The following is a 26,146-nucleotide window of genomic DNA, read 5'->3' on the forward strand; positions in this document are numbered from 1 at the left end:
TCGAAATCCCAAATCCACAAGGAGAGTCCGACTCCAATTGTGTCGGTTGCGATGCCTGACCTTCCCAACACTGGACGTGAAGAGCATGCGCCTTCCACCATTTGCACGCCCCCTGCAAGTGCTGGAAGGAGCACCCGCAGTCCAGTTCCTGATAGTCAGATTGAAGATGTCAGTGTTGAAGTACACCAGGATGAGGAGGATATGGGTGTTGCTGGCGCTGGGGAGGAAATTGACCAGGAGGATTCTGATGGTGAGGTGGTTTGTTTAAGTCAGGCACCCGGGGAGACACCTGTTGTCCGTGGGAGGAATATGGCCATTGACATGCCTGGTGAAAATACCAAAAAAATCAGCTCTTCGGTGTGGAAGTATTTCAACAGAAATGCAGACAACAGGTGTCAAGCCGTGTGTTGCCTTTGTCAAGCTGTAATAAGTAGGGGTAAGGACGTTAACCACCTCGGAACATCCTCCCTTATACGTCACCTGCAGCGCATTCATAATAAGTCAGTGACAAGTTCAAAAACTTTGGGTGACAGCGGAAGCAGTCCACTGACCAGTAAATCCCTTCCTCTTGTAACCAAGCTCACGCAAACCACCCCACCAACTCCCTCAGTGTCAATTTCCTCCTTCCCCAGGAATGCCAATAGTCCTGCAGGCCATGTCACTGGCAATTCTGACGAGTCCTCTCCTGCCTGGGATTCCTCCGATGCATCCTTGAGTGTAATGCCTACTGCTGCTGGCGCTGCTGTTGTTGCTGCTGGGAGTCGATCGTCATCCCAGAGGGGAAGTCGTGAGCCCACTTGTACTACTTCCAGTAAGCAATTGGTCCTTTGCGAGGAAGATGAAATATCACAGCAGTCATCCTGCTGCAAAGCGGATAACTGAGGCCTTGACAACTATGTTGGTGTTAGACGTGCGTCCGGTATCCGCCGTTAGTTCACAGGGAACTAGACAATTTCTTGAGGTAGTGTGCCCCCGTTACCAAATACCATCTAGGTTCCACTTCTCTAGGCAGGCGATACCGAGAATGTACACGGACGTCAGAAAAAGACTCACCAGTGTCCTAAAAAATGCAGTTGTACCCAATGTCCACTTAACCACGGACATGTGGACAAGTGGAGCAGGGCAGGGTCAGGACTATATGACTGTGACAGCCCACTGGGTAGATGTATGGACTCCCGCCGCAAGAACAGCAGCGGCGGCACCAGTAGCAGCATCTCGCAAACGCCAACTCTTTCCTAGGCAGGCTACGCTTTGTATCACCGCTTTCCAGAATACGCACACAGCTGAAAACCTCTTACGGCAACTGAGGAAGATCATCGCGGAATGGCTTACCCCAATTGGACTCTCCTGTGGATTTGTGGCATCGGACAACGCCAGCAATATTGTGTGTGCATTAAATCTGGGCAAATTCCAGCACGTCCCATGTTTTGCACATACCTTGAATTTGGTGGTGCAGAATTTTTTAAAAAACGACGGGTGTGCAAGAGATGCTGTCGGTGGCCAGAAGAATTGCGGGACACTTTCGGCGTACAGGCACCACGTACAGAAGACTGGAGCACCACCAAAAACAACTGAACCTGCCCTGCCATCATCTGAAGCAAGAAGTGGTAACGAGGTGGAATTCAACCCTCTATATGCTTTAGAGGTTGGAGGAGCAGCAAAAGGCCATTCAAGCCTATACAATTCAGCACGATATAGGAGGTGGAATGCACCTGTCTCAAGCGCAGTGGAGAATGATTTCAACATTGTGCAAGGTTCTGATGCCCTTTGAACTTGCCACACGTGAAGTCAGTTCAGACACTGCCAGCCTGAGTCAGGTCATTCCCCTCATCAGGCTTTTGCAGAAGAAGCTGGAGACATTGAAGGAGGAGCTAACACGGAGCGATTCCGCTAGGCATGTGGGACTTGTGGATGGAGCCCTTAATTCGCTTAACAAGTATTCACGGGTGGTCAATCTGTTGAAATCAGAGCACTACATTTTGGCCACCATGCTCGATCCTAGATTTAAAGCCTACCTTGGATCTCTCTTTCCGGCAGACACAAGTCTGCTGGGGTTCAAAGACCTGCTGGTGAGAAAATTGTCAAGTCAAGCGGAACGCGACCTGTCAACATCTTCTCCTTCACATTCTCCCGCAACTGGGGGTGCGAGGAAAAGGCTCAGAATTCCGAGCCCACCCGCTGGCGGTGATGCAGGGCAGTCTGGAGCGACTGCTGATGCTGACATCTGGTCCGGACTGAAGGACCTGACAACGATTACGGACATGTCGTCTACTGTCACTGCATATGATTCTCTCACCATTGAAAGAATGGTGGAGGATTATATGAGTGACCGCATCCAAGTAGGCACGTCACACAGTCCGTACTTATACTGGCAGGAAAAAGAGGCAATTTGGAGGCCCTTGCACAAACTGGCTTTATTCTACCTAAGTTGCCCTCCCACAAGTGTGTACTCCGAAAGAGTGTTTAGTGCCGCCGCTCACCTTGTCAGCAATCGGCGTACGAGGTTACATCCAGAAAATGTGGAGAAGATGATGTTCATTAAAATGAATTATAATCAATTCCTCCGTGGAGACATTGACCAGCAGCAATTGCCTCCACAAAGTACACAGGGAGCTGAGATGGTGGATTCCAGTGGGGACGAATTGATAATCTGTGAGGAGGGGGATGTACACGGTGATATATCGGAGGATGATGATGAGGTGGACATCTTGCCTCTGTAGAGCCAGTTTGTGCAAGGAGAGATTAATTGCTTCTTTTTTGGTGGGGGTCCAAACCAACCCGTCATTTGTCACAGTCGTGTGGCAGACCCTGTCACTGAAATGATGGGTTGGTTAAAGTGTGCATGTCCTGTTTATACAACATAAGGGTGGGTGGGAGGGCCAAGGACAATTCCATCTTGCACCTCTTTTTTTCTTTAATTTTTCTTTGCGTCATGTGCTGTTTGGGGAGTATTTTTTGGAAGGGCCATCCTGCGTGACACTGCAGTGCCACTCCTAGATGGGCCCGGTGTTTGTGTCGGCCACTAGGGTCGCTTATCTTACTCACACAGCTACCTCATTGCGCCTCTTTTTTTCTTTGCGTCATGTGCTGTTTGGGGAGGGTTTTTTGGAAGGGCCATCCTGCGTGACACTGCAGTGCCACTCCTAGATGGGCCCGGTGTTTGTGTCGGCCACTAGGGTCGCTTATCTTACTCACACAGCTACCTCATTGCGCCTCTTTTTTTCTTTGCGTCATGTGCTGTTTGGGGAGGGTTTTTTGGAAGGGCCATCCTGCGTGACACTGCAGTGCCACTCCTAGATGGGCCCGGTGTTTGTGTCGGCCACTAGGGTCGCTTATCTTACTCACACAGCTACCTCATTGCGCCTCTTTTTTTCTTTGCGTCATGTGCTGTTTGGGGAGGGTTTTTTGGAAGGGCCATCCTGCGTGACACTGCAGTGCCACTCCTAGATGGGCCCGGTGTTTGTGTCGGCCACTAGGGTCGCTTATCTTACTCACACAGCTACCTCATTGCGCCTCTTTTTTTCTTTGCGTCATGTGCTGTTTGGGGAGGGTTTTTTGGAAGGGACATCCTGCGTGACACTGCAGTGCCACTCCTAGATGGGCCCGGTGTTTGTGTCGGCCACTAGGGTCGCTTATCTTACTCACACAGCTACCTCATTGCGCCTCTTTTTTTCTTTGCGTCATGTGCTGTTTGGGGAGGGTTTTTTGGAAGGGACATCCTGCGTGACACTGCAGTGCCACTCCTAGATGGGCCAGGTGTTTGTGTCGGCCACTAGGGTCGCTTATCTTACTCACACAGCTACCTCATTGCGCCTCTTTTTTTCTTTGCGTCATGTGCTGTTTGGGGAGGGTTTTTTGGAAGGACCATCCTGCGTGACACTGCAGTGCCACTCCTAGATGGGCCAGGTGTTTGTGTCGGCCACTAGGGTCGCTTAGCTTAGTCATCCAGCGACCTCGGTGCAAATTTTAGGACTAAAAATAATATTGTGAGGTGTGAGGTATTCAGAATAGACTGAAAATGAGTGGAAATTATGGTTTTTGAGGTTAATAATACTTTGGGATCAAAATGACCCCCAGATTCTATGATTTAAGCTGTTTTTTTAGTGTTTTTTTAAAAAAACACCCGAATCCAAAACACACCCGAATCCGACAAAAAAAATTCGGTGAGGTTTTGCCAAAACGCGGTCGAACCCAAAACACGGCCGCGGAACCGAACCCAAAACCAAAACACAAAACCCGAAAAATTTCAAGTGCACATCTCTAGTTATTGTCTGATGAATATTGTATTTGTCGGAATTGTGAGAATATAGTTGAGGATGGGTGCATCCAGAGATGTCAGTCCAACCTTAATATCGACATGGACCGTCATCCGTTGAGTGATTACCACTCACTAGTGGGTAAGGTCTTAAACCAGACAGAATGCTGGGTGTGCTCACAGGTACCTCAAGGTCAGAGCATGTCAGGATTAGTACCGTACCCTTTAGCAATAGATGAGGTACTCGAATTACGGAGTGGGAGGCCGGTGGACAAGAAATTCAATATTTCTAGGCCCCCTAGTTTGAAGCTCCACCAGTATCATGTAGACAGGTCCTTATTGTGTTTTAATATTTCCAATTACCGAAAACCGGGAAATTGGGAAGTGACGTGGAATAACCAGACAATGACCTTTTCACACAGAGCTGATAGGATACCCATAGACTCTGAACTTGTACGCCAAATAGCCAACAGTGGGAGGTATTTTCGGCATAGGTATACTCGTGGAAGCAAGACCATGTGGGTTGGAAAAGTATCGCCAGGGTATTGTGCTCATATCATACAGCCCGATACTTGTACTGAGCAGATGGGAGAACTAGGGATTGGTTTCTTCACTTGGAAAGTTTGTAATATGGTGATGTTATATTTTGTCCCCCATGTTCTCCCAGATGATGCCTATTTCATATGTGGGAGGAAGGCGTACAAGTGGCTTGCCCCGAGCTCAGAGGGATTGTGTTATATTGGGAGAGTACTGCCAGAGGTCATGACCATAACCCATGATAAGATGAAAGACGTTCACAGCAGTGCTCAGGCTCCTTATACTCATACTCACTATGAACACATCATCAAGAGACACCTCATAGATAGGACAGAGCACGCAGCCTCTGATTTGATCCACGAATCCACCGGGATTCAATTCCTTCTCGCATTAGACATCACCCGTACTGCCAGAGGAATTATAAATTATAGGTATATCCATGCGCTAGCGAACTTGATAGATAATATCACTGAGATGTATGATGACACCTTCAGGTATACGGGTAGGGAGTTACAAGCTTACAAGAAGGAACTGATTCAGCACAGGATGGTCCTTAATTATATCACAGCCGTGACGGGTGGGTACTGTGTTACTCTGGCAACTCGATATGGTGTGAAGTGCTGTACGTATATTACGAACAGCACTGACGACCCCACGGAGATCATCGATCAAAAGATGGACGATATCTTGCAGTTGAAGTGGGAGTTCAGGAGGAAGCACAACCTTACCTTAGCGACTGTGAGTAATGAACTGACCGGCTGGGTCTCATGGTTGAACCCACGAAATTGGTTCTCAGGTTTAGGAGAGTGGGCTCAAAATGTTATTATGAGTGTAGGGAAGTTTCTCCTTTGTATCCTGGGAGACGTCATAATTATTGGTTCGATATTTAGGTGTGTTCGAATTCTGACGCGGCGCAAGCACGGCACAAAGTTGATGAGTTTTTAAGGAGCGAGGGCGCTGTTATAGCAGCAGATTTAATTTATGACCCATCCATAGAGACATTGTTATGATAAGGATTGCAAATGAATTTCATGGCCTGTTTCTTTCACCCGTTTTTCTTTTGTTTCCCCCTCTGCCCAGATACGTCCATCCGGAAGAGACGTCAGCCTTACCCAAAATGTTTATGTGAATGTATTTTAGATATATGTCTTATCTTCATCTCTGCAACCTCCAGTTAACAGCACACATAGTCGACAGGTGATATCCACATATACTAGCACTCACTTATGTTCCCCCTTCCATGTATCATCAATTAAATGTGCACCCCATTTGTTTTAACAAGAAGCCGAAAAGAGCTCGGTAGTGTTTGTTGGCCCATTTACAGACCCTTAATACGGGATGAGAAGGAGTTAATGTATACTTCGCAATACCTCGAAGCTTATTTAGAACATACGGCACGATGATACATGCCCCTCAGACATGGATTCATACATACATGCTTCCTGCTATCCCACTAGGTTATACAATTCCCACCTACAACTCTCCCCCGACCATCCAAACTTCTGTAGATATTGTATAGATATTTTTCTGTTTAGTGATTAGATAGTGGCAGTTATTGGTGACTGCCAAAGGGTGGACTGTCAAAGTCGAAAAATATTGCAGTACACACATTACGTACAAACTACACACAGATGGCCTCCGCGCGTGTAATGTTCTGCCGTGCGTGCACATATCCGCAATTTGCGTATGGTCGCTCCCGCGGTCCTGCGCATTAGCGCGTGGTATGGGTATTTACGGTAGAGTTTGTGAACGCATGGAAAGCTATCAAAACACATTACATATTTAATCCAAATAGTGCACAATGTACACATAGTCTCCCTGCACCACATCAGAAAGTAACAGCAGTTTAAATGGTAAACAGAACAAAGGGATTCACCGTTACAGGATAGGAGGGGACAGAACAAGGTTATAAGGTGGTGTTTGGTATCCAGCTGTAGGGTATTTTAAGGGTAACATTCCTGTGTTGGTTTGAGGAAGATCGCATGTTCCTGCGGATAGTTATGTGCAGGAGCAGAATATAGATATAAACTGTATTTACTGTACATTATGTATGCGGCGGGAATCCAGAGGAGACTACCCACAAGAGCAGTTGGAACAGACATCGCCTACCTATTCAAACCAAACTATGACCTCTCCTGTACTGTAAATGACCATCCCTGTGTCCAATGGACAAAGAGATTACAGTATCCATTGTGTTAAGTTTTGGATGAATTGTATAAAGAGAGCCTGCTGCAGGCCTGGTCAGACACAAGACTCACAAAGTTATCTATTAGATGACCGAGGACCGGATCGGGTAGCGCGGCGAATCCAATCACGTATGTACCATTGAATGTAGCCATTATTCTGTTATATTGTATTGTATATATTGTAACCCCCTTTCAGCAATAATACGCTGTGGTGTCGGAACCCAGCAGTTTAATTACAATCTGGTGTCGTGTCTTCCTTGCCCTGCTAAGATTTAAAGTGTACTATCATTGCATTACATAGCTGTTAAGGGTTTGTGGTGTATCTCTGGGTGTGTATGCGCTGTGTGTACTTTGTACCGTCAGCGCGGCGTTTGTACGCAAAGTCCGTACACAGTACGGGACTCTGTACGCTAATAGCGTACATAGTACGTAGAGTGTGTATTAAGTATAGCGGCCGCAGCGGCCCCATGGTAAAGTGTGTTTTAAGTATAGCTTGCATTCCTGTATATAAATCAGCATTCTCAGCTTGTCTGATGGTCAGCCGAATCCATCGTGACAAAGTCTGCTTAGAAGCCGGCCAACCACGGCGGGTAGCATTGTATAGAACAAATAAGGAATCGGACTTCCGAATAGCTGAAGTCCTATCCACATAGATCTTGAGCGCCCTGACAACGTCCAATGATCTTGAATCCGGAGAGTCCACCGAGAGGGCCGGAACCACAAGTGGCTGATTGATGTGAAAATCGGACACCACCTTAGGTAGAAAAGACATGCGAGTACGGAGCTCTGCCCTATCAGCATGAAACACCAGGTAAGGAGGATGACAAGAGAGAGCCCCAAGTTCCGACACCCGTCTGGCCGAAGCGAGAGCCAGGAGAAGAACCACCTTCCAGGTGAGATATTTCATCTCTACTGACTCCAGAGGCTCAAACAACGAGTATTGTAGAAAAGAGAGGACCAGATTGAGGTCCCATGGTGCTATCGGAGGGCGAAAGGGAGGCTGTATTCGTAAAACCCCCTGAAAGAAAGTCTGAACTTCCGGCAGCAAGGCTAACTTTTTTTGGATGAAAACCGAAAGAGCAGAGACCTGCACCTTTAGTGAACCCAGTCTTAAGCCTGCCGAAAAACCCGCCTGCAAAAAACTGAGAAGGCCGTCCAAGCGAAAAACTGAAGGAGAAAATTGTCGACGTTCACATTAGGCTACATAAGCCTTCCAAATGCGGTAGTAGTGAGACGATGTGACTGACTTTCTAGCCCGCAGCATAGTAGGAATAACCATATGAGGAATCCCCTTCCTTTTCAAGATGGCCTTCTCAACAACCACGCCGTCAAACGTAGCCTACGTAAGTCTGTATAAAGAAAAGTACCCTGTTGCAGTAGATCGTCCCGTAGTGGCAGGGGCCAAGGCTTGGCTACTGACAACAGGTGTAGGGTGGAGTACCAAGTCCTGCGTGGCCAATCTGGAGCCACCAGGAGGACCAGAGCGTTTTCTCTCGATGTGTAGTAGAACCCGAGGCAACAGCGGGAAGGGAGGAAAGAGGTAAACGTACCGGAAATTCCAAGGAGCCATGAGGGCATCCACGCCCGCCGCCGCCGGGTCCCTCGTTCGAGAGTAATAAAGAGGCAGCTGATGGTTCAGGTGGGACGCCATTAGGTCGATCTGTGGTTTTCCCCACTGGCGGACCAGCTGACAAAACACCTGGGGATGGAGTGACCACTCTCCCGGGTGCATGTCCTGTCGGCTGAGGTAATCGGCTTCCCAATTGTCCACTCCTGGGCCAATATTTACTAAAAATCCGAGTTTGGCCGATTTGTGTTTTTTTTTTCTAAGTCCCAATCCGGGAATTCACTAAGCAGAAAACTCGGCAGTGTCTGGTCTATTCGTAATGGTTTGATTGGCAAAGTTCTGAAATACGAATGAATAGACCATCGGTCAAACGCGGCTGTTATTTCATACAATACGGGCATTCACTATTAATTCGTATTTGGGTGTTAGTCTCTGAGTGCTCAAGTGCGGGTCTATTTTTTTTTCCGATTCGTTAAAAAAAGCAGCAAAAAAATAGACCTGCTTTTTCCAGTCGAGTTTGGATAACCATGCACGGATCAGTGAGATCTGTGCATGGTTATCTATAAGAAAGGGTCTGTTTAGTGTAAAAACAGAAAAAAAAAATTGCGTGGGGTCCCCCCTCCTAAGCACAACCAGCCTCGGGCTCTTTGAGCCGGTCCTGGTTGAAAAAATATGGGGAAAAAATTACACGGGTTCCCCCATATTTAATCAACCAGCACCGGGCTCTGCGCCTGGTACTGGTTCCAAAAATACGGGGGACAAAAAGCGTAGGGGTCCCCCGTATTTTTGAAACCAGCACCGGGCTCCACTAGTCAGAGAGATAATGCCACAGCCGGGGGACACTTTTATATAGGTCCCTGCGGCCCTGGCATTAAATCACTAACTAGTCACCCCTGGCCGGGGTACCCTGGAGGAGTGGAGACCCCTTAAATCAAGGGGTCCCCCCCCTCCAGCCACCCAAGGGCCAGGGGTGAAGTTCGAGGCTGGCCCCCCCCCCCCCCCCCATCCATGGGCTGCGGATGGGGGGCTGATAGCCAAGTGTAAAATAAAAGAATATTGTTTCCTGCACAAGAACTACAAGTCCCTGCAAGCCTCCCCCGCAAGCTGGTACTTGGAGAACCACAAGTACCAGCATGCGGTTGTTAAACGGGCCCGCTGGTACCTATAGTTCTTCTGCAAAAAAAATACCCAAATAAAAACAGGACACACACACCTTGAAAGTACAACTTTATTACATACATTCCGACACACACATACTTACCTATGTTCAGATGCCGACTCGGCCCACGTCTCGATGTCGATTCCAGGGTACCTGAAAATAAAATTATACTCACCTAAATCCAGCGTGTCGTGTCCTTTTTTAATAATCCACGTACTTGGCAAAAAAAAATAACGGAAACCCGACTACGCACTGAAAGGGGTCCCATGTTTACACATGGGACCCCTTTCCCTGACTGCCAGGACCCCCCCTGACTCCTATCAAAGAGGGTCCCTTCAGCCAATCAGGGAGCGCCACGTCGTGGCACTCTCCTGATTGGCTGTGTGCTCCTGTAGTGTCTATGAGGCAGCACACGGCAGAGATACAATGTAGCGCCTATGCGCTCCATTGTAGCCAATGGTGGGAACTTTGCGGTCAGCGGTGAGGTTACTTTCGGTCAACCGGTGACCGCAAAGTTCCCACTATTGGCTACAATGGAGCGCATAGGCGCTACATTGTATCTCTGCCGTGTGCTGCCTCACAGACACTACAGGAGCACACAGCCAATCAGGAGAGTGCCACGACGTGGCGCTCCCTGATTGGCTGAAGGGACCCTCTTTGACAGGAGTCAGGGGGGGTCCTGGCAGTCGGGGAAAGGGGTCCCATGTGTAAACATGGGACCCCTTTCACTGCGTGGTCGGGTTTCCGTTTTTTTGTTTTGCCAAGTACGTGGATTATTAAAAAAGGACACGACACACTGGATTTAGGTGAGTATAATTTTATTTTCAGGTACCCTGGAATCAACGTTGAGACGTGGGCCGAGTCGGCATCTGAACATAGGCAAGTATGTGTGTGTGTCGGAATGTATGTAATAAAGTTGTACTTTCAAGGTGTGTGTGTCCTGTTTTTATTTGGGTATTTTTTTTGCAGAAGAACTATAGGTACCAGCGGGCCCGTTTAACCCCCGCATGCTGGTACTTGTGGTTCTCCAAGTACCAGCTTGCGGGGGATGCTTGCAGGACTTGTAGTTCTTGTGCAAAAAACAATATTCTTATATTTTACACTTGGCTATCAGCCCCCCATCCGCAGCCCATGGATGGGGGGGACAGCCTCGGGCTTCACCCCTGGCCCTTGGGTGGCTGGAGGGGGGGGGGGGGACCCCTTGATTTAAGGGGTCCCCACTCCTCCAGGGTACCCCTGCCAGGGGTGACTAGTTAGTGATTTAATGCCAGGGCCGCAGGGACCTATATAAAAGTGTCCCCCGGCTGTGGCATTATCTCTCTGACTAGTGGAGCCCGGTGCTGGTTTCAAAAATACGGGGGACCCCTACGCTTTTTGCCCCCCGTATTTTTTGCACCAGGACCAGGCGCAGAGCCCGGTGCTGGTTGATCAAATATGGGGGAACCCCTGTCAATTTTTTCTGCATATTTTTTCAACCAGGACCGGCACAAAGAGCCCGAGGCTGGTTATGCTTAGGAGGGGGGACCCCACGCAATTTTTTTCAGATTTTTAAACACTTTAAAAACCTTTTTAAGGTACACAATTAAGCCCTGCACGGATCTCACAGATCTGGCTGGGATTCCTTGTGTTTTGTCAGGCAGTGTTTTACTCATCACTCCCGTGAAACACTGCCTGATATTACGAATCACATCGACATCGGAAAATACGAATTGTGAAAAGTCGGCAGCTTAGTGAATGACCGTATCAGGATTCAAAAAGTTGCAGTAAAATGCACCCGATACCATTCGAGTTCAAACGCCGTCCAAAACAGCCAAAACACGAATCTTTGTAAATATACCCCCTGGAATGAATATCGGCGAGAAGGACAGAGCATACTCCTCCGCCCAGAGAAGTATGTTGGTGACCTCCCTCATCGCCGCACGGCTGCGACTGCCGCCCTGTTGTTTGATGTATGCTACCGTCGTGGCGTTGTCGGACTGAACCCTGACCGCTCGACCGCGCAGCAGGTGATGCGCCTGAAGTAGGGTGTTGTATACCGACCGTAGTTCGAGAATGTTTATCGGGAGAGCGGATTCGTGGATCGACCAGCATCCCTGGAACCGATGTTCGAGGGTCACTGCCCCCCAGCCTCGCAGACTTGCGTCCGTGGTGAGAAGAGTCCAATCCCACACTCCGAACCGCCTTCCTTCCAACAGCTGTGCCGACTGGAGCCACCAGAGAAGTGACGACCTTGCCTTTGGAGATAGCGTCACCCGCTGATGAAGGAACAGATGAGATCCTGACCACTGATGTAGAAGACGCAGCTGAAACGGTCGAGAGTGGAAGCGACCGTACGGAAGAGCTTCGAACGCCGCTACCATCTTTCCCAGAAGGCGAATGCACAGATACACTGGAACCCGACGGTGTCGAAGTACCGACCTTACCAGCGTCTGCAGAGACAGGATCTTGTCCTGAGGAAGGAAAACCCTCTGAAGGACCGTGTCGAGGATCATCCCCAAAAACAGCAACCGTTGTGAGGGGCATTAAGTGAGACTTCGGGAAGTTCAGGATCCACCCGTGCTGAATCAGAAGGTCCTGCGTTATCCGGATATTCTGAAGTAACAGGTCTGCCAAGCGTGCCTTTATTAGCAGATCGTCCAGATAGGGAACAATCGTCACACCCTGCTTCTGAAGTAGGGCCATCATGACCGCCATGACCTTTGTGAACACTCTGGGAGCAGAAGAGAGACCGAACGGAAGGGCCTGGAACTGGAAATGAGCGTCCTGTAAGTATGCATCCTTGATGTCTAAGGACGCCAGAAACTCGTTTTGCTCCAAACCCGCAATAACAGACTGGAGGGACTCCATCTTGAACTTGAATACCCTCAAATACGGATTGAGATCCTTTAAGTTCAGGATTGGACTGACCGAGCCGTCCGGCTTCGGTACGAGAAACAGGCTTGAGTAATAGCCCTGTTTCCGATGATGAGAGGGAACAGGGATCAGTACCCTTGCGGCTAGAAGCTTCTGGACCGCTGCCTGCAAGGCAACTCCTCTGTCGGAAACTGGTAAACCTGTGGTAAAAAAACGCTGGGGCGGACGGGTCTGAAAATCAGGGTGGTCTTAAGTATGCCGGCTGTCGGGATCCCGGCGCACAGTATACCGGCGCCGGAATCCCGACTGCCGGCATACCGACACTTACTCTCCCTCGTGGGGGTCCACGACCCCCCTGGAGGGAGAATAAATAGCGTAGCGCGCCACCGTGCCCGCAGCGTGGCGAGTGCAGCGTGGCGAGCGCAGCGAGCCGGCAAGGGGCTCATTTGCGCTCACCACACTGTCGGTATGCCGGTGGTCGGGCTCCCGGCGCCGGTATGCTGGTCGCCGGGAGCCCGACCGCCGGCATACCATACTACACCCTGAAAATCGAGCTTGTAACCGCAAGTGATGAGATCCCTGACCCAAGCATCTGGACAGGACTGTACCCAGACTTCCTTAAAGTCCCACAGACAAGCTCCCACCCTGTGGTCTCCCAGGTGGGAGGGAAGCCCGTCATGCGGTGGTAGTGGTGGAGGACTTAACCTTTGACTGGGTTGAGGCTGTGGAACCTCTGCCTCTACCCCTATGGCCACGGGAGGCGGAAGCTCCTCCCCTGGCCTCGAAATCTGGAAGGGGCACGAAAGGATCGAAAGGAGGGACCCCTATATGGCCTGCGAGGGGCTGGAGAAGCAGAAGGAAGATAAGTCGACTTACCTCTGGTGGCCTGAGAGATCCTTACCGAACAAGACCTCTCCCGTAAAGGGCAATGCTTCTGCTGCCCTTTTGGACTCCGTATCCGCCTGCCACTGCCGCAGCCAGAGAGCTCTGCGGGCCGAAATTGCTAAAGCGGAAATCCTAGCTCCGAGAATACAGATGTCCTTGGAAGCCTCGCAAAGATAAAGGGCCGATTCACGGATGTGTTCCGCCAACTGTATCCGTTGATCCGCCAGCAAATCGTCCCGAATTCCAGAGGACAATTGCTCCGCCCAAGCCTCCATCGCCTTGTTGACCCAACAACCTACCTGCACCAGGCGATGTAATACCCCCGCCGTCGAGTAAATAGTCTTCAAAGTGGATTCCAATTTCCTATCTGATGCCTCTTTAAGCGAAGTCGCTCACGGAACCGGCAGAACTGTCTTCTTGGACAGATGAGACACCGAAGGATCCACAATTGGGGAAGTCTCATAACGCGTCCTGCTATCTGCGGGAAAAGGATAGGAAGACAACATTTTTCTTGATACCTGAAACTTCGCGTCTGGATGTTTCCAGGCTGCCGTGATGAGCGCATCTAGCTCCTCCGAAACTGGAAAAGTCACCGGTAAGCATTGGTTGATGGCAAACCTTGAAGGGCGTAAGACGTCCTGCTCCGTCTCCTCCACCTGTAATACTGAGCGAATAGCAGTAATAAGAGCCTCTATACCCTGAGCTACTGGTTCAGTCTTCATACACCTGATCGTCATCAGTATCCTGTATATCTACCTCCGCCTCATCTAATTGAGGCATATCATCGTCAGAATCCTGCAACACAGAGGCTAGCAATCTCTTCTTAGAAGCCTGGGGGCGGGGGGGGGGGGACTAAAGGACGGGACTTGGGAAGGGATTACAGCCCTAGAGAGCCCTTCCACTGAGTTTGCCAGGGAAACAGCCCCTGCTGGTTCTGGCTCCGGTACCGTGACAAGGTGTCGGAACCAGTCTGCCCCTCTATCTTCCCGAGAGGCCTTCAGTTCCCCAGTGAACACTTCTGGCATTGTAAAACTTTTTGTGCTGCCTTTGAGCCTTTACCAGCCATGGCAGCACCTGTCACACTCCCCACACACAGCAACAAGCAGAAAGGGAGGGAGGGGGGGGAGCAGGGAGAGCGCAGCCACAGCAGTCCTATAAATCCTGCACAATACTGTGCAGAGTGCCACTCTAATTTGCCCCCCTTCCCCACTGAAACAGCTCACTGTGTCCGATTGTCTCCCTTCTCCGCGCTGCAGCGTTGGAAAATGGCTGCCAGCGCGCGCTGAGCCCGGCGGTAGAGAGGGGGATTAAGCTCCGCCCCCTCCCGTAATGGCGCCAGATTTGAATGTGCAGCGCGGCTTCAGCGGTATCTCCGTGCCGGCTCTCTGAGCCGCGCCGAGCCGGGAGCTGCAAGGGGCGGGCGGGCGGCCCCGGAGAAAAATAAAAATAAAATTAAAGTGAGCAGCGGGAGGCAAGCGGGGAGGGGAGAACAGAACACAGAGAGGCATTTGAACCCAGTCAGACTGCAAGCCAACAGCTCTATGCTGGTCACCATAAAAAGTAAATTAAGCAGTTACATACTCACCGCTGCTGGTCTGACCGATGGAGTGGCCCCGACACGCGCCGCACGCAGCGGTGTCCGGCCACTATACTTAACGCTGCCGTGCTGCCGTAATCTTCTGCCGACGGAGCGGCCCCGACACGCGCCGCACGCAGCAGTGTCCGGCCAGCTCCGGAGAGCTCAGTGTCTCCTTCAGCCTGGGCCCATCCCGAGCCGCACGCAGCTGCGATGGGATCCCGCCGGCAGCTTCCCACGGTGCAGACTGGCAGTGGCAGAGCTACCAGTCTGTGAGTGTAAGAAAGAAAAAAAATAAAAAATTCTTCAGAGAAAACCCAAGAGTGACCAGCTCCCTTGGGCGCAAGACAAAGACTGGCTTGGAGGGGGGACGTAGTAGGGGAGGAGCTAGCCACAGTGTTTGCGTTTTAAAGTACCAGCACCCAGTTACTGCCTACTATTTCCCCATTGTAACTGCGCTCCAGTGTCCCCTAGTGGATGAAGGATAAATGAATAGTGTGAACAGGGAGACAATGTGGCATTTGTATTTTGTAGAAGATATTTTTGTTTTTGTTTATAAAGGGAAGTGAATAATGGTTCTTTATTGTCACAATAAATGTCAGTCAATCAGCAGGCGGTGCTAGGAAGGGTCCGTTGGCTATTTGAGGCATGTTTAGGTACCGTTTAGGAAAAGCGACATCTGGTGGACAGAAAGTAGTATTGCATGCTACAATTATAACATGATGTCACATTTATAACGCAACTTATAACGGGACTTATAGTGCAAATAGCAGGTGCCCGTTACAAGGTACGCAGCCACGATGTTTGAGGACACATCTGTAGCTGTAGGTATCCTCCTGTCGGCACAATACCGACTATAGCATCTTCTAGCTGGCCTGTATAGCATGCCCTTTAGTCTTGCTGGCACTTGTCATCTGTCAGACTAGGGGTGTTCTATTATCAACTATCCTGGGAAGGTTACTGTAACCTGGTTCACAGCAACCCATCAATTGTATCAAAGACATTTGACAGCTCAACGCAGTAATACAATAAGTACATTTGGATCCTGGGTCCCATTTCATATTAAAGTTGTATGTTTATGTGGATAAAGCCTTTACAAAATATTTATATTCATTTATTATTACACCTACACTGTTTCACAGGCTCCCTGGTCGCTGGTATTTTGGCTGACTTATGAGCAGATAAGACGAATCGTAGGAGTTAGTTCATTTTGAATGAGGTAAGTCAATTTACGGAGGTTCTAAATGCTTTTACATGCATCTATATGGAATAAATAAGAATTTACTCACCGGTAAATCTATTTCTCGTAGTCCGTAGTGGATGCTGGGAACTCCGTAAGGACCATGGGAATAGCGGGCTCCGAAGGAGGCTGGGCACTCTAGAAAGATCTTAGACTACCTGGTGTGCACTGGCTCCTCCCCCTATGACCCTCCTCCAAGCCTCAGTTAGGATACTGTGCCCGGACGAGCGTACACAATAAGGAAGGATTTTGAATCCCGGGTAAGACTCATACCAGCCACACCAATCACACCGTATAACTTGTGATATGAAACCCAGTTAACAGTATGAAAACAACAGAGCCTCTCAACAGATGGCTCAACAATAACCCGATTTAGTTAACAATAACTATGTACAAGTATTGCAGACAATCCGCACTTGGGATGGGCGCCCAGCATCCACTACGGACTACGAGAAATAGAATTACCGGTGAGTAAATTCTTATTTTCTCTGACGTCCTAGTGGATGCTGGGAACTCCGTAAGGACCATGGGGATTATACCAAAGCTCCCAAACGGGCGGGAGAGTGCGGATGACTCTGCAGCACCAAATGAGAGAACTCCAGGTCCTCTTCAGCCAGGGTATCAAATTTATAGAATTTTGCAAACGTGTTTGCCCCTGACCAAGTAGCAGCTCGGCAAAGCTGTAAAGCCGAGACCCCTCGGGCAGCCGCCCAAGATGAGCCCACCTTCCTCGTGGAATGGGCATTGACAGATTTTGGCTGTGGCAGGCCTGCCACAGAATGAGCCTGCTGAATTGTACTACAAATCCAACGAGCAATAGTCTGCTTAGAAGCAGGAGCACCCAGCTTGTTGGGTGCATATAGGATAAACAGCGAGTCAGATTTTCTGACTCCAGCCGTCCTGGAAACATATATTTTCAGGGCCCTGACCACGTCTAACAACTTGGAGGCCTCCAAGTCCCTAGTAGCCGCAGGCACCACAATAGGCTGGTTCAGGTGAAACGCTGACACCACCTTAGGGAGAAACTGGGGACGAGTCCTCAATTCTGCCCTATCCATATGGAAAATCAGATAAGGGCTTTTACAGGACAAAGCCGCCAATTTTGATACTCGCCTGGCCGAAGCCAAGGCCAATAACATGACCACCTTCCACGTGAGATATTTCAGATCCACGGTTTTTAGTGGTACAAACCAATGTGATTTTAAGAAACTCAACACCACGTTGAGATCCCAAGGTGCCACAGGGGGCACAAACGGGGGCTGAATATGCAGCACTCCCTTTACAAAAGTCTGAACTTCAGGTACTGAAGCTAGTTCTTTTTGAAAGAAAATCGACAGAGCCGAGATCTGTACCTTAATGGAGCCCAGTTTTAGGCCCATATTCACTCCTGCTTGCAGGAAATGCAGAAATCGACCTAGTTGAAATTCCTCTGTTGGGGCCTTTTCGGCCTCACACCATGCAACATACTTCCGCCATATGCGGTGATAATGATTTGCTGTAACCTCTTTCCTAGCTTTAATAAGCGTAGGAATGACTTCCTCCGGAATTCCCTTTTCCTTCAGGATCCGGCGTTCAACCGCCATGCCGTCAAACGCAGCCGCGGTAAGTTTTGGAACAGACAGGGCCCCTGCTGCCGCAGGTCCTGTCTGAGCGGCAGAGGCCATGGGTCCTCTGATATAATTTTTTGAAGTTCTGGGTACCAAGCTCTTCTTGGCCAATCCGGAACCACGAGTATCGTTCTTACTCCTCGCCTTCTTATTATTATTCTCAATACCTTTGGTATGAGGGGCAGAGGAGGGAACACATAAAACGACTGGTACACCCACGGTGTTACCAGAGCGTCCACAACTATCGCCTGAGGGTCCCTTGACCTGGCGCAATATCTTTTATAGCTTTTTGTTGAGGCGGGACGCCATCATGTCCACCTGTGGCCTTTCCCAAAGGTGTACAATCCTTTGGAAGACTTCTGGATGAAGTCCCCACTCTCCCGGGTGGAGGTCGTGTCTGCTGAGAAGATCAGCTTCCCAGTTGTCCACTCCGGGAATGAACACTGTTGACAGTGCTAACACATGATTTTCCGTCCATCGGAGAATCCTTGTGGCTTTTGCCATCGCCATCCTGCTTCTTGTGTCGCCCTGTCGGTTTACATGGGCGACCGCCGTGATGTTGTCTGATTGGATCAGCACCGGCTGGTTTTGAAGCAGAGGCCTTGCCTGTGTAGAGAAGTCACCTGACTTGACCAAAGTCCTTGGAATTTTCTTCCCTGTGTTACTGCCCCCAGCCTCAAAGGCTGGCCTCCATGGTCACTAGGACCTAGTCCAGTATGTCGAACCTGCGGCCCTCCTTAAGATGGGCACTCTGCAGCCACCATTTTAGAGATACCCTGGTCCTTGGAGACAGGGTTATCAGCCGATGCATTTGAAGATGCGATCCGGACCACTTGTCCAACAGGTCCCACTGAAAAGTTCTTGCATGGAACCTGCCGAATGGGATTGCTTCGTAGGAAGCTACCCTTTTTCCCAGGATTCGCGTGCAATGATGCACCGATACCTGTTTTGGCTTCAGGAGGTCTCTGACTAGAGATGACAGCTCCTTGGCTTTCTCCTCCCGGAGAAACACTTATTTCTGGTCTGTGTCCAGAACCATCCCCAGGAACAGTAGACGTGTCATAGGAACCAGCTGTGACTTTGGACTGTTTAGAATCCAACTCTGCTGTTGTAGCACTTTCCAAAATAGTGCTACCCCGACTAGCAACTGCTCCTTGGACCTCGCCCTTATAAGGAGATTGTCCAAGTACGGGATAATTAAAAACTCCCTTTTTTCGAAGGAGTATCATCATTTCGGCCATTACCCCGGTAAACACCCTCGGTGCCTTGTACAGTCCTGTCTGGACTTGGTAATGGTAATCCTGTACCACAAATCTGAGGTACTTCTGGCGAGGATGGTAAATGGGGACATGCAGGTAAGCATCCTTGATGTCCTGGGATACCATGTAATCCCCCTCGTCCAGGCTTGCAATAACCGCCCCGAGCGATTCCATCTTGAACTTGAATTTTTTTTTTTTTTTTAATGTATGTGTTCAAGGATTTTAATATAAATGGGTCACACCGAACCATGCGGTTTCGGTACCCCCACCCGTGTAGAATAGTAACCCCGTCCTTGTTGAAGTAGGGGCACTTGAGTATTACCTGTTGGGAATACTGCTTATTAATTGCCTTTAGTACAGCCTCCCTGCCTGAGGGAGTTGTCGGCAAGCCATAATCTAGGAAACGGCTGGGGGGAGATATCTCGAATTCCAGCTTGTATCCCTGACATACTTCTTGAAAGAAACAGGGATCCACCTGTGAGCGAGCCCACTTATCGCTGAAAAATTTTTTAGACGGCCCCCCACCGTACCTGGCTACACCTGTGGAGCCCCCGCGTCATGCTGTGGGCTCAGAGGAAGCGAGAGAAGAATTTTGAATCTGGGAGCAGGCTGACTGGTGCAGCTTTTTCCCTCTTCCCTTGTCTCTGTACAGAAGGGAAACACCTTTGACCCGCTTGCTTTTCTGAAGCCGAAAGGACTGTACCTGATACAGTGCTTTCTTAGTCTGTGAGGAAACCTGAGGTAAAAATATTTCTTCCCAGCTGTGTCTGTGGATACGAGGTCCCAGAGACCATCCCCAAATAATTCCTCACCCTTATAAGGCAGAATCTTTTTAAAGTCAGCATCACCTGTCCCGTGACAGGTCTCTAATACCCTCCTGACAGAATGGACATTACATTCATTTTGGATGCCAGCCGGCAAAATATCCCTCTGTGCATCCCTCATATATAAGACGACGTCTTTAATATGTTCTCATGTTTGACAGGGTCACCGACCACGCTGCAGCAGCACGATCTGCAGGTCTCCGTCTAGTACCTGAGTGTGTAAATACAGACTTCAGGATATCCTCCTGTCTTTTATCAACAGGTACCTTCAAAGTGGCCGTTCCTAAAACGGCAGTGCCACCTTTTTTGACAACCGTGTGAGCGCCTTATCCACCCTAGGGTATATTTCCCAGCGTAACTTATCCTCCTGGCGGGAAAGGGTACGCCATCAGTAACTTTTTAGAAATTACCAGTTTCTAAACGGGGGAACCCACGCTTTTCACACACTTCATTTATTCATCTGATGGGGGAACAAAACACTGCCTGTTTTTTCTCCCCAAACCTAAAAACCCATTTTTAGAGGTGCTTGGGTTAATGTCAGAAATGTGTAACACATTTTTTATTGCCGGGATCAAGTCACGGATGTTCCTAGTGGATTGTGTATATGTCTCAACCTTGTCGACACTGGAGTCAGACTCCGTGTCGACATCTGTGTCTGCCATCTGAGAGAGCGGGCGTTTTTGAGCCCCTGATGGCCTTTGAGACGCCTGGGCAGGCGCGGGCTGAGAAGCCGGCTGTCCCACAGCTGTTACGTCATCCACCCTTTTATGTAAGGAGTTGACACTGTCAGTTAATACCTTTCACCTATCCATCCACTCTGGTGTCGGCCCCACAGGGGGCTACATCACATATATCGGCCTCTGCTCCGTCACCATATAAGCCTCCTCATTCAACATGTCGACACAGCCGTACCGACACACCGCAGACACACAGGGAATGCTCTAAACGAGGACAGGACCCACAAAAGCCCTTTGGGGGGACAGAGTGAGAGTATGCCAGCACACACCAGAGCGCTATATAATGCAGGGACTAACTGAGTTATGTCCCCTATAGCTGCTTTTTTTTTTTTATATATGTATACTGCGCCTAAATTAAATGCCCCCCCTCTCTTTTTTAACCCTTTTCTGTGTTGTAAACTGCAGGGGAGAGCTAGGGAGCTTCCCTCCATCGGAGCTGTGAGGGAAAATGGCGCCAGTGTGCTTGAGGGAGATAGCTCCGCCCCTTTTCCGCGGCCTATTCTCCCGCTTTTTTATGGAATCTGGCAGGGGTATTTACCTCATATATAGCCCCTGGGGCTATATATTGAGGTATTTTTGCCAGCCAAGGTGTTTTTATTGCTGCCTCAGGGCGCCCCCCCAGCGCCCTGCACCCTCAGTGACCGGAGTGTGAAGTGTGTGAGAGGAGCAATGGCGCACAGCTGCAGTGCTGTGCGCTACCTTGGTGAAGACTGAGTCTTCATGCCGCCGATTTTCCGGACCATCTTCTTGCTTCTGGCTCTGTAAGGGGGACGGCGGCGCGGCTCCGGGACCGAACACCAAGGACTGGGCCTGCGGTCGATCCCTCTGGAGCTAATGGTGTCCAGTAGCCTAAGAAGCCCAATCCGGCTGCAAGCAGGCGAGTTTGCTTCTTCTCCCCTTAGTCCCTCGCTGCAGTGAGCCTGTTGCCAGCAGGTCTCACTGAAAATAAAAAAAAAAACCTAAGTCTATTTCTTTCTAAGAGCTCAGGAGAGCCCCTAGTGTGCATCCAACCTCGGCCGGGCACGAAATCTAACTGGGGTTTGGAGGAGGGTCATAGTGGGAGGAGCCAGTGCACACCAGGTAGTCTAAGATCTTTCTAGAGTGCCCAGCCTCCTTCGGAGCCCGCTATTCCCATGGTCCTTACGGAGTTCCCAGCATCCACTAGGACGTCAGAGAAATATACTCTGTTTAAAATGATTGGTACAGTATAAGTCACTGTGGGCAATTCAGTTCCTCACGATGGACACAGGGTGCCTCTGAAACACTCGTCGAAAGCACTAAGCATCCAATATCTTTGTTCATTTTTGTTTTAACCCGTAGAGGTTCCTACATTTGCAAATACATGGGAAGCTGCCGAGCCCCGTCACGACCTCTCCGATATTGGCAGTCCTACACTACATGAAGGTAGTGCCCACATAGGGCCTATGTGGGCACTGCTATTATGTAGTGTTAAGACTGCCGATATCAGAGAAGCAATAAAGTGGCTTGGCAGCTTCCCATGTATTTGCAAATATATGTAACAAATACCTCTGAAATTCTATTACCAGATAGTTTCAATTATTATTACAAGTATTAGTCAGTGTGCTGGGGGGATGCCAGGGGGAAAAAAGCGACCCCCTTTCTGTTTGCTGTTCAGTGTAGGATAATCTCAACTTTCTTAGAAGGAATTTTCGTAAGTTTACTGAACCCCCTCTCTTCCCAAGCACAGATGGTGGGGTCCATTACATGTGCATTTAGCTATATGTGATTGCTGAAGTCTTTGTGGCTTCTTTAGCGATGCCTGGCTCTCTCTGTACCAAGGGAAATCAGCCGTTGCATATCTAAGGCTTTCAAAGAATAGCTTCTCTTCCTGATTACCCCAGTAATGGAGAGATCTGAGGAGTGCCAAAGTGATTGGCAGATGTTCCATCTATATGGGATGGACCCCGGCCAATGTACTGCTATTTGGAAGAAGTTCTAAAGAGGGAAACTCATTACACTTCACATCAGAACGGTACTTTCCGCACTCTCCTAAGTTCATTCATTTGCTGGTATAAAAGTTAGGCTTACACTAGCATTCCTGGGGTAATTGGCCTCCTCTTCCTATAGTCTGAAATAAAATATGAGCCGTCGGTGACGTAACAATATGTAATTGTATCATGTTGATCAGTAATTGTAGCTGGCAGTAGAGATTAATGAACAAATAGTTGCTCAGGTCTCAGACCATTAATTGCAATCACCCATAGAGACGTATGTGGGCACAGGCCTCTTTCTGTCCTGTCCTGTCCTCTCCTATTGCAGCCTACAGCCATTGGGTGTATGCAGGAAATTAACCCCTCACTTGCTGTTTGGAATAAAGGCTACAGCGTGACTGACACGAGGTCAAACATAATCGCAGTAATTTTCGTTAGCAATAATAATCTGTTCTTTATTTTCTGTGTGTGAGCAGGCGTGAAGCCACCAGCTGCAAGTAGATGACATTGGAATATGGACTGTGGAAATATGCAATTTTTATGGATTAACGGACAACGCAAAATTCTCATTATAATGATTTGTTACATCTGCGAAGATCATGAGGACTTTATTTTTACATAGCAAAAGTACTGAGCTAGATTTATTTACACTGAAAATAAATAATAATAAACTTTTTGTGAATGTGTGTTAATGTCTATGTGTGTATAACACAAAAATGTGTCTCTGCCACCTACACACAGATGTAACGTTTGTCATACGGTCTTCTAACACCAGGAGATGTCACTGTTCCCCTGGGGGCTGCCGCTGTAAGGAAACACGAGGCATTGCGTCGAGCTCCATACTGAATTCCTTTCCCGGGAATACATTCTTCTGCCTTTAGACCTTGAGTGACTTTTATACCATGCGTGACAGCGGGATGAATAAGGGTGCAGAGTGTGTATTGTGCTTTGTGAACCAAATTGCTATGTGCGAGTTAAGGGGGGTACAGACGGAGAGATCCGTTCTTAATTTCTAAGCAATCTGACTAGATTGCTTAGAAATTAAGCACGAATCTCTCCGTTTGTATGCCTCATAGCGATAGCGATGTGCAGCCCCGTGAGTCACTATCGCCGATACTAGATTGGCCTGCACGCAGGGCAAATCTAGTTTCTTCATTTCACCGCTAGTTGAAATGAGCGCCCCCCCGAGGAGACGGACATCTTCGAGAGAAGGATTTAACACAGATAGTGGCGAGATTCATACCAGCTCACACATACAAGGCACCTCAAGCTAACCAGCTTGAAAACTCAGCAACTGCTGAAACATTACTTACCAAGTAACAATGCAGTACATAACTAAACAAAGTTGTACTGAACCAGATAACGGTTGCAGGAAAACAAAGCGCTGGGCGGGCGCCCAGCATCCTCTACGGACTACGAGAAAAGGATTTACGTCCTCGAGGATGCTGGGGTCCACATTAGTACCATGGGGATGTACCAAAGCTCCCAGAACGGGAGGGAGAGCGCGGAGGCTCCTGCAAAACTGATTGACTGAACTTCAGATCATCAGGGGCCAAAGTATCGAACTTGTAGAACTTAGCAAACGTGTTCGACCCAGACCAAGTTGGCAAAGTTGTAACGCCGAGACACCCCGGGCAGCCGCCCAGGAAGACCCCACCTTACGTGTAGAGTGGGCCTTAACAGATGTAGGACATGGCAATCCTGCTGTAGAATAAGCATGCTGACCCTTCATATCGCTTTTCACATAACAATGCCATGGGCACTGTGGAATTATTACACTCAGCCCCCACCGTCACAACTAACTCCAGGCACTAAGCTTTTGCTAGCTAAGATAGCAGCAGTGGCTAAAAAAACGGTTTTGTCCCAATGGATTCACGCTACCCCCATCCCTCTTTCTCTCATGTTGCCGAGATTAGCTCATGTTTACAGGATGGAGTGGATAGACTGTTCTTTAGATCTAGAATCTAGATCGCAAATGTTTTTGGATATTTGGCTACCCTATGTGCTCACATTGTCTACTGAAGAAAAATAATTGTTTCGGGGTATAGTGCGTCTCAGATCCTGGTACAATTTGACTACGAGAGAGCGGCTTCCCACCTTTCTAGACAATGGTTTGTTTTAAAAGCTATACACTTCTGTAATGAGTCATTCTGTCCACTCCATGCTAATATTTGATATTCTTCTGCAAACTGGCACTGTTTTTCAATTGTTTTTATACGTTCCCTCCTATTTCTCTTTATAATTGTATGCATATATATACTTATACTTATATTTAAATCTACTTTGTCCTCCTATGGAGTTTGCCATATGGTCTATCTGTTGCCTACTTGCCGACCTGTATACAAGAATGTGCTTACAGGGGGCGTGGCTTAACTGTGAAAGAATATGGACGTGTTGGCAGGGGTGTATCTAGGGGTCCTAGCGCCCCTGGCAAAGTAAGGGGCTGGCGCCTACCCCCTACACACATTTGGAATAAGGTGTGAGTATTGGAAATGGGGCATGGTCTTGTGGGGGAAGGGCGTGAACACAATAGTACTTACAATTCAAATTATGCCACACAGTAGTGTCCCTCATTCACATTACACCGCACAGTAGTGTCTCGTATTCACGTTACACCATTCTCCCCCCCCAACCCACCTTCCCACAGCCTGACCTTAACCCGCCCCCCCCCCAAAAAAAAAAGCCTCTTCAGTGGTGCCTACCCTAACCCGCCATTCTTAATCTCCCTCCATGCAGCTTAATCCTAGCCATTCCGTGCCCTCGCAGCCTAACCCTAACCCTCCCACGTGGCTTGCCAGTGGAGACTTTGGCACCAACTCAATCCGGATTTTGGCATTCTGCATCGCTATCTATGTTGGGATGCCAGCATCAGCTTTCCGAGCAGTTTCGGGATGCTGGCGTCAGCTTTCCGACCGCCGGGATGCCAAACGCCGGCATCTTAACTGCATCCTGAATGAAATGCTAATGAGCTGCTGTGAGATGAGCCTCAAATGGACCCAGCCATTAACCAAACACCATTAGTTGGATGGTAGAAGTGCTTCCTGTTAGAAGAAACATCAGGGTGCCATCACTTCCAAGATAAAATGATCAATTATACAATTAACTGTTTCCTTGAACATGGCCTTGAAATAAGTAAAATTTGTATTTTCTTTATTACACTCAACAAGTTAAAGTTTTCGCTTACTTACTACTTACTTACATCTAACATGCATGAAAATCGTGTAGTTATCCAGGTACTACAGTCCCTTCTCCCAAACACTGACACTTTTTTATTATCTTCAACAACAAATAAATCTATAGCACTATGCTATATAACAATTGCTGTGTACCTGGTGTCCGTCAGCACCGCACTACACTAGTGATCAGACTAGTGTCCGCCAGCACCGCACTTGTAATCAGACTCACAAGAAACTACAGTTCCCAGCAGCCCTTGCTGCCGGGAGCTCCCAGCAACAAGGGCTGCTGGGAGCTGTAGTTTATTTTGAGTATGATTACAAGTGCGGTGCTGC

At 48.8% G+C, this 26,146-nt stretch overlaps 1 protein-coding gene across 1 annotated transcript in view; it reads left to right on the forward strand.

Moving 5' to 3' along the window:
- Nucleotides 1–23,313, forward strand: part of SLC25A27 (solute carrier family 25 member 27) — an 83,579-nt gene extending 60,266 nt beyond the window's left edge. The window contains exons 9-10 of the mRNA XM_063915223.1: nucleotides 16,161–16,237; nucleotides 23,114–23,313. Of these exons, the coding sequence (XP_063771293.1) occupies nucleotides 16,161–16,232 (72 nt within the window). The 3' untranslated portion in view covers nucleotides 16,233–16,237; nucleotides 23,114–23,313. The remainder of the gene's footprint in view (nucleotides 1–16,160; nucleotides 16,238–23,113) is intronic.
- The last annotated feature ends 2,833 nt before the right edge of the window (nucleotides 23,314–26,146 follow it).

Source organism: Pseudophryne corroboree, chromosome 4, assembly GCF_028390025.1.
Source record: "Pseudophryne corroboree isolate aPseCor3 chromosome 4, aPseCor3.hap2, whole genome shotgun sequence".
Taxonomy (NCBI): domain Eukaryota; kingdom Metazoa; phylum Chordata; class Amphibia; order Anura; family Myobatrachidae; genus Pseudophryne; species Pseudophryne corroboree.